The 10,000-nt window shown below is 43.6% G+C and overlaps 1 protein-coding gene across 3 annotated transcripts in view; it reads right to left on the bottom strand.

Moving 5' to 3' along the window:
• Positions 1 to 6,802, bottom strand: part of LOC143290806 (cadherin-99C-like) — a 29,101-nt gene extending 22,299 nt beyond the window's left edge. For 2 of the 3 annotated variants that reach the window (XM_076600325.1, XM_076600327.1), the window contains exons 1-4: positions 6,168 to 6,326; positions 5,524 to 5,625; positions 3,911 to 4,031; positions 1 to 7 (exon numbers count right to left, since the gene is read on the bottom strand). The exon at positions 1 to 7 is cut by the window's left edge and continues 195 nt beyond it. In XM_076600325.1, the coding sequence (XP_076456440.1) occupies positions 1 to 7; positions 3,911 to 3,988 (85 nt within the window). In that variant the 5' untranslated portion in view covers positions 3,989 to 4,031; positions 5,524 to 5,625; positions 6,168 to 6,326. Of the gene's footprint in view, positions 8 to 3,910; positions 4,032 to 5,523; positions 5,626 to 6,167; positions 6,327 to 6,619 lie in introns of those variants that run through there. The other variant, XM_076600326.1, reaches the window with a different exon arrangement.
• Positions 6,803 to 10,000: the final 3,198 nt, after the last annotated feature.

Below are 10,000 nucleotides of genomic sequence, written 5' to 3'. Positions count from 1 at the left end.
TCGGCACCTTTATCGGGGGTGGGGTGGGGTGGGATTGGGGTGTGTGGGGGATGGTGAAAATTGAAACACGAAAACAGCAACAACAAAAACATCATCATCAAACCCAGCACTTAGAGAAAGAGAAATGGATAGAAGCAAAGGGAGGAGAAGAAGAAGGAGGAGGAGGAGGAGGAGGGAGAGAGAAGAAGAAGAAGAAGAAGAAGAAGAAGAAGAAGAAGAAGAAGAAGAAGAAGAAGAAGAAGAAGAAAGAGGAGGAGGAGGAGGAGGAGAAGAAAGAGGAGGAGGAGGAGGAGAAAAAGGAGGAGGAGGAGGAGGAGGAGGAGGAGGAGGAGGAGGAGGGAGAGAAGAAGAAGAAGAAGAAGAAGAAGAAGAAGAAGAAGAAGAAGAAGAAGAAGAAGAAGAAGAAGAAGAAGAAGAAGAAGAAGAAGAGGAAGAAGAAGAAGAAGAAGAAGAAGAAGAAGAAGAAGAAGAAAGGCTTCAATACAACTAACTTCAATAAATTGTCGAACATATCTTTTCCTTTCTTCTATTTATTTATTTATTTATTTATTTATTTATTTATTTCGTTAGTTAGTTAGTTAGTTAGTTATCATGGGTGCGGGGGAGGGGAGGGATGTTGACAGGTTAAAGAAAAGAAAAGAAAAACCAATTAAACTAACATCTAAACATCGCATTGCAGACAATTATAAATATGCAATGCGTTTATAGAAGAACAAACTCCGATTGCTTAGGTTCACTTACAGTTTCTCAAAGAGGCGTTAACTGCGTTCGGACAAATTCATATACGCTACACCACATCTGCTAAGCAGATGCCTGACAGCAGCATAACCCAACGCGCTTGTCAGGTCTTGAGTGCATGCTTATACATTTGTGTACCTATCAGAGTGGATTTCTTTTTACATAATTTTGCCAGAGGACAACATTCTTGTTGCCATGTTTTTGGGTTTTTTTTATATATTTTTTTCAGTGCGCCAAATGCGTGCTGCACACGGGACCTCGGTTTGTCTTCTCATCCGAAAGACTAGACGCTCAGTTTGATTTTCCAGTCAAACTTGGGAGAAAGGGGGAGAGGGGGATTCGAACCCACACTCTCATGAACTCTCTGTGCTGGCAGCTGAGCGTCTTAACCATTCTGCCAACTTCCCCCGATCGCTTGATTAATAAATGTGCACGTCGATTTTTCAGGAGAAAGAAAAAAAATGAATATTGAAGAGAACGAAAAATATATTCAATTCATAACACGTGTCAAAATAAACCCTTCTGATTTAATCTATGACCAAGCATTTTCTGGAGGGGGCAAAAAAGAAGAAGAAAAAGAAGACCAGGAAAAAAAAAGCTCCTGCACATTAGACTTGTCAAGACGTGTCTTGTATTTATGAACTTGTGGTTTTGACAATAGCTTCCTTTTCACGTCTCCTCCTGCCACACCTAAACCACCAACAGTGTAACGTAACCCACCTCTAAACCAACAGCTTTATCATCCATCTCCTTTCGTAAACCACTAGCTGTACAACCTACCCCTAAACCACCAGCAGTATTAGCTACTCCTAAACCACTAGCAGTATAAACCACACTAAATCACTGGCAGTATAACTTACTCCTAAACCACTAGCAGTATAAGCTACACCTAAACCACCAGCAGTTCAACCCACCTCTAAACCACCAGCAGTATAACCCACCTCTAAACCACCAGCAGTATAACTCACCTCTAAACCACCAGCAGTATAACCCACCTCTAAACCACCAGCAGTATAACCCACCTCTAAACCACCAGCAGTATAACCCACCTCTAAACCACCAGCAGTATAACCCACCTCTAAACCACCAGCAGTATAACCCACCTCTAAACCACTAGCAGTGTAACCCACCTCTAAACCACCAGCAGCATAACCCACCTCTAAACCACTAGCTGTATAATCCACCTCTAAACCACCAGCAGTTTAACCTACCTCTAAACCACCAGCAGTATAACCCACCTCTAAACTACCAAAAGTATAACCCACCTCTAAACCACCAGAAGTATAACCCACCTACATTATATGACACCAGACCCATCCCTGTCCACTCCACCTATCTTTCCCCGCTCCCTCAAGACAGAAGTACTCATAGTTCCATTAATCAAATCCAAAAGCACTACTACCGTCACACCACCAACGCCACCACCCCATCAAGCCCAACAACACCAGCCGCAAGATGAAGAGCAATAACAACAGCAGCAAACACCACCACCACCACCACCAACATGAACAACAATGACACCAGTTACCACCGACACCACTACAGTCGCCGCTGTATCTACATACCGAAAACAACGGCAACAACACCAGAGAGAGTGAAAGTGACAGCAATCACAGCAATAAACACAACCACACCTTCCACCACCATCACCAATAATTATGAATAACAACAATAAACATTACCACTACAACCACCAACAAAAACATCAACGACGATATCATCAGCAACAGCAACAATGGTGACATCGACAAACACCATCACCACACCACCATCACCGTCACCAACAAAAGTGACAACAATAAAAACAACCGCAGTTAACAGCATCACTCACGTCTCCACCATCACCACCACCAACATTAAAAAAACAAACAAACAAACAAAAAACAACAACAAAAACCCCCAGCAAATAACAGCATTACCAGCACATCCACCATCATCAACAACAACAATGATAACAGCAATAGCAACAGCAACAGCAACACACACACACACACACACACACACACACACACACACACAACACCACCACCACCAACAACAACTACCATCAACCCTACGAACAATATCAACAACAATGACAACTACAACACCACTAGCACCTTCACCACCATCAACAACAACAACAACAACAATAATATCAACAGCCACACACACAACCACTATCAACACTACGAACAATATCAACAACAATAACATCTACAGCATCACTAGCACTTTCACCACCATCAACAACAACAACAACAACAATAATATCAACAGCCACACACAACCACCACCAACACTACGAACAACATCAACAACAATAACATCAGCAGCAGTACCACCACCACCATCACCACCACCATCACCATCAACACCACCACCACCATCAACACCACCACCATCAAAACCACCACCAACACCACCATCAACACCACCACCATCAACACCAGCACCATCAAAACCACCACCAACACCACCATCAACACCACCACCATCAACACCACCACCATCACCACCACCACCACGATCAACACCACCACCACCACCACCACCACCACCATCAACACCACCACCATCAAAACCACCACCAACACCACCATCAACACCACCACCATCAACACCACCACCATCACCACCACCACCACGATCAACACCACCACCACCACCACCATCATCACCACCACCACCATCACCACCACCACCACGATCAACACCACCACCACCACCACCACCATCAACACCACCACCACCATCACCACCACCACCACCATCAACACCACCACCACCATCACCACCACCACCACCACCATCAACACCACCACCACCACCATCAACACCACCACCACCATCAACACCACCACCACCACCATCACCACCACCACCACCACCACCACCACCATCAACACCACCACCAACACCACCACCACCATCAACACCACCACCACCACCACCATCAACACCACCACCATCAACACCACCACCACCATCACCACCAACACCACCACCATCAAAACCACCACCACCACCACCATCAACACCACCACCAACATCAACACCACCACCACCACCACCACCATCAACACCACCACCAACATCAACACCACCACCACCACCACCACCATCAACACCACCACCAACATCAACACCACCACCACCACCACCACGAATAACAACAACAGTAACTCCTTACCCCAGAAGTCGTTCTGAAGAGCAGGAGGACTCCACAGACAGTGATGACGTTGACAGACTGCAGACGGGGGAAGGCCATCTTTCAGAACCACGGGGCCCTGGTCGTTCTGTCAGACCCACAGCTGCCAGAGTCCAGAGAGCAGGGAAAGCAAAGAAAACCATCCGACCCAAATCAACTCAAGCAAAACCAACTTAAAACTAACCCAAACTAATCCAGAAGAGAAGCTTTCGTTGGTGTTTATGTCTGGATGTCAGATTTTTTTTAGTTTTTGTTGTTGTGTGTGTGTGTGTGTGTGTGTGTGTGTGTGTGTGTGTGTGTGTGTGTGTGTGTGTGTGTGTGTGTGTGCGTGCGTGTGTGTGTGTGTGCATAGCTCCATATGTTTCATAAGGTGCTTGTGGACGTGCTTTTCGAGAGGTTTCGACACTGCTAATCATAGGGATATCGGTCTTAAGTTGTTGAGATCTGTGATATCGTTTGACTTTGGCATTGGGATTACTTTTGTTGATTTTAGCGCAGAGGGAACGTTGTTCTGTTCGATGCACAAATTGTAAATGTATGTAAGGGAGTCTACTATGTAGGGCAAAGCAAGTTTGAGAACAGATGCATTTAAATTGGCTGGACACGTCGCCTTCTTATTCTTTAGATTTGAGATTAAGGAACCAACCAGCTGAGCAAATATCTGATTTCAGCTGTTGCATGAGAGTAAAGAAATACAAACAGAGCTAAGGAGAACGAACGAACAAACGAATGAATGAATGAAAAAAAGAATGAATGAATGATTTTTTTTTTTGAGGGCTACGTGTGTGTGTGTGTGTGTGGGTGGGGGGTGGGGGGTGGGGTGGGTGGGTGGGTGGGGGGGGGGTATGCACGAGCGCAAGATTGGATATGTTACAACAGGGTATTTGTTTGCCATAAGATAATCAGTGCCTGTCTACCTGCCTGTGCTATGTCTACCATAAACCATTCAGTTTGCCTCCACTGAAGCAAAAATTATCCCTTCTCGCCTATATATAAATGGCTGGGTATATAAACAAAACGGTCATACACGCATAATATTACCTGTCTGTCTGAGTATGTCTGCACGCGTGCCTAAAATCTGACTGAATGACATAGGAAACGACTGATGAGCGTCAGTCGGCCCAACCCAGGTAGACAGCCTGTTGTGCAAATGACCCCGAGTTTGTAAATTGCTTGGTGCATGGTCTCCGACGAAGATACATCAATATCATTAATTCATTCATATACTAACATTTGAGTGAAAAAAAAAAAAGGTTGGTGATAAATGAATAGACAGATCAGCAAAATAAATACATAACTAAAAAAAAGGTCAATAGAATGAAATATATAAATATATAAACATCAAATGAATAAATATATGTGAATTAAGACACAAATAGCTATATGAAAAGAAATGAATACACAAATGCATGAAAAATGAATAGATAAATAGATAGATAAATAAACACATCGATAAATAAATAAGTAAATAATAGATAGATATATAAGTAAATAAATAAATAAATAGATAAATAAATAGACAAACAAATAAACAAACAGACAAATAGATAGATAGATGAACAAATAAATAGATAAATAAATAAAACGATTCTTACCTCCCTTTGTTTCGGCTGTTCAAAATCCTATGTCCTTGGCAGTGTTTTTGGGTTTCACTGGCAGAATGAAATTCCTTCACAAAGGCTGGCCAGTACTCTGAGCTAAGGCATACAAAGAAAAGCAACGAGGTTATTTCCTGTGCCTCCTGAGGACTTTGAGACGCATGCACAAACACAGACAATGATTGACATAATAATAAAACCCAACAATATCAAACAAAGTTTAAGAAAAAATAAAGGAATTAGAAACCAAACAATGATTAACATAATAAAACACAACAATATCAAACAAAGATTAAGAAAAAATAAAGGAATTAGAGAGCAAAGAATGACTAACATAATAAAACACAACAATATCAAATAAAGTTTAAGAAAAAAAATAAAGGAATTAGAAACCAAACAAAAAAAAATATTCGAGGTTAATTAAAACTTGTGAACACTTGTGACGAAATATTGAGAGAGAGAGAGAGAGAGTTAAAAAAAAAAGAAAAAAAGTTGGCTCAATTTTTGTAAATTATTCAGTCTGTGGGTTTACTTTTACGTGTTTTTTTTTCTTCTTTCTTTTCTTCTTTTAAAAAAATTATTTTTATCTTTTATAATGAACTTTCATCTCTAATGGAAGGTAAAACAACCACTGCACAAACTTTCATCTGATCTTTCTTGTCAGTAGGTAGCCTCTGTATGAAGAACCCAACACAACTATGTCCAAATATATTCCACCATTTTCCACAACGGTTTGTGTCAAAACAACAAAACCACTGGCAACAAACAAAACAACGGGTACCAGCAGCAGTGTTCTCTAACCGATTTTATAACACAAACTCGTAACTCATTGAAAAAAAGAAAAGAAAAAAAAGAACTGAAACATTCTGTCATTGAAAATATGAAGAAATACACCAACGCACATTTCTTCACCGTTCCAAAGTCAGTGTCTTAACCACGACCAGAAAAAACACACACAACACACACACACACACACACACACACACACACACACACACACACACACACACACACACACACAACACAACACACACACACACACACACACACACACATACACACACGCACGCACGCACGGACATTACGCACGCACCAACAGTGTGTATTCTGGTTTTGCTTTTGAGTTCACACGATCGATACATAAAAAAACAGCATGAAAGACGCTGTCGTTTTCTTGAAACAGTTTATGGCGGTGTGGGGACGATCCCTTTCAAAGCGTCAGACCTCTTCAGTGTCTTCTCCAATGGTCTGAATGACAGTCTGCCAATGGATTCCCCTCCCCACGGTGACTTACACACACACACGTCTGTCCCTGTCTCACCCAGCCCCAGCATAGCGCACGCCAGGAGTCCTGGTCGCCGAGAAATGAAAAAAGAGAGAGAGAGAGAGAGAGAAACATTGAACCTTCAAGGATAGAAAAAGGAGCGGTGTGGGGGTGGGTGGGTGGGTGGGAGGGATTGGGAGGTGGAGGGTGGGGAGGTGGGAGGAAGGGGGTTGAGAGGGAGAGAAAGGAAAGAGAGAAAGGGAGAAATTGATATCCAGAAAGAGAGAGGGAGAGAGAGAGAGAGAGAGGGAGAGAGAGAGAGAGAGAGAGAGAGAGAGACAGACAGACACACAGACACACAGACTGACAGAGAGAAACAAAACAAAACAAAGCGAAATTTTATCTAACCACGGAAATGAGGTATACACTTGAATTCTTTTCTTTTTCTTTTTTTTTTAATTCACAGCTTGAGGCAAGAAGAAAAGTGCAAACGCACAGGAAGTAGGGAAAAAATATGGTAATATAATTTGAAACAAGAAAACAACAACAACATCAAACCCAGAACTTAGAGAAAGATAAATGGATAGAGGCAAATGGAGGAGAAGAAGAAGAAGAAGACGAAGACTGCTGTTCATATATTGACCTGTTCTTTATAATGGATGTTAACACGGAAGTCCGTCCGCCCTCCCCCCCACCCCCGCACCCCCGCCTCCCCTACCCCTGTGGTCACGGGCAGAAAGACCTAAATAATAAGCCATTCAGACTCAGACTTCAGACTCAGACTTCAGACCTCAGACTTCACACACACACACACACACACACACACACACACACACACACACACACGCACGCACACACACACACACACACACACACACACACACACACACACACACACACACACACACACACACACACTGATTGCTTTAAAGTTCGCAGTCCATAACTATGTCTTATGGAATATCCTGCATGTGCTCATAACTTATTGCTTTCACTTTTTGTTTGCTTGTTGTGTTTAGTTTATAGTGTCCATAATTCCTATGATGGTTTTACGACAATTAAATGAGTTCTGAGTTCTGAGTTCTGAGTTCACACACACACACACACACACACACACACACACACACACACACACACACACACACACACACACACACACACACACACACACACACACACACACACACACACACACATTCGCAGTACTCTCAGACACGCCCATTCCGCAGGCCATCACGGTCGCCAGCATGTAATATGAACACCACAGCAATGGGATGGAAAAAAAACACACACCACCAAACAGCTAACGTCCACTGTCTGACGACAATCACACGACAGATTACATTCCTATGAAGGACACTGAAGACAATCACACGACACAGTGCGTTCCTATGAAGGACACTGTTTGACGACAATCACACGACACAGTTCGTTCCTATGAAGGACACTGTCTGACGACAATCACACGACACAGTACGTTCCTATGAAGGACACTGACGACAATCACACGACACAGTACGTTCCTATGAAGGACACTGTCTGACGACAATCACACGACACAGTACGTTCCTATGAAGGACACTGTCTGACGACAATCACACGACACAGTACGTTCCTATGAAGGACACTGTCTGACGACAATCACACGACACAGTTCGTTCCTATGAAGGACACTGTCTGACGACAATCACACGACACAGTTCGTTCCTATGAAGGACACTGTCTGACGACAATCACACGACACAGTCCGTTTCTATGAAGGACACTGACGACAATCACACGACACAGTACGTTCCTATGAAGGACACTGTCTGACGACAATCACACGACACAGTACGTTCCTATGAAGGACACTGTCTGACGACAATCACACGACACAGTACGTTCCTATGAAGGACACTGTCTGACGACAATCACACGACACAGTACGTTCCTATGAAGGACACTGTCTGACGACAATCACACGACACAGTACGTTCCTATGAAGGACACTGACGACAATCACACGACACAGTACGTTCCTATGAAGGACACTGTCTGACGACAATCACACGACACAGTTCGTTCCTATGAAGGACACTGTCTGACGACAATCACACGACACAGTTCGTTCCTATGAAGGACACTGTCTGACGACAATCACACGACACAGTACGTTCCTATGAAGGACACTGACGACAATCACACGACACAGTACGTTCCTATGAAGGACACTGTCTGACGACAATCACACGACACAGTACGTTCCTATGAAGGACACTGACGACAATCACACGACACAGTACGTTCCTATGAAGGACACTGACGACAATCACACGACACAGTACGTTCCTATGAAGGACACTGTCTGACGACAATCACACGACACAGTACGTTCCTATGAAGGACACTGTATGACGACAATCACATGACACAGTTCGTTCCTATGAAGGACACTGACGGCAATCACACGACACAGTACGTTCCTATGAAGGAAACTGTATGACGACAATCACACGACACAGTACGTTCCTATGAAGGACACTGTCTGACGACAATCACACGACACAGTGCGTTCCTATGAAGGACACTGACGACAATCACACGACACAGTACGTTCCTATGAAGGACACTGACGACAATCACACGACACAGTACGTTCCTATGAAGGACACTGACGACAATCACACGACACAGTGCGTTCCTATGAAGGACACTGTCTGACGACAATCACACGACACAGTACGTTCCTATGAAGGACACTGACGACAATCACACGACACAGTTCGTTCCTATGAAGGACACTGTCTGACGACAATCACACGACACAGTACGTTCCTATGAAGGACACTGTCTGACGACAATCACACGACACAGTACGTTCCTATGAAGGACACTGTCTGACGACAATCACACGACACAGTTCGTTCCTATGAAGGACACTGTCTGACGACAATCACACGACACAGTCCGTTCCTATGAAGGACACTGACGACAATCACACGACACAGTACGTTCCTATGAAGGACATTGTCTGACGACAATCACACGACACAGTGCGTTCCTATGAAGGACACTGTCTGACGACAATCACACGACACAGTACGTTCCTATGAAGGACACTGTCTGACGACAATCACACGACACAGTACGTTCCTATGAAGGACACTGACGACAATCACACGACACAGTACGTTCCTATGAAGGACACTGTCTGACGACAATCACACG

Source organism: Babylonia areolata, chromosome 16, assembly GCF_041734735.1.
Source record: "Babylonia areolata isolate BAREFJ2019XMU chromosome 16, ASM4173473v1, whole genome shotgun sequence".
In the NCBI taxonomy this organism is placed as follows: Eukaryota; Metazoa; Mollusca; class Gastropoda; order Neogastropoda; family Buccinidae; genus Babylonia; species Babylonia areolata.
The sequence above is the reverse complement of the archived record's forward strand: the minus strand, read 5'-3'. Positions and strand labels throughout refer to the sequence as shown.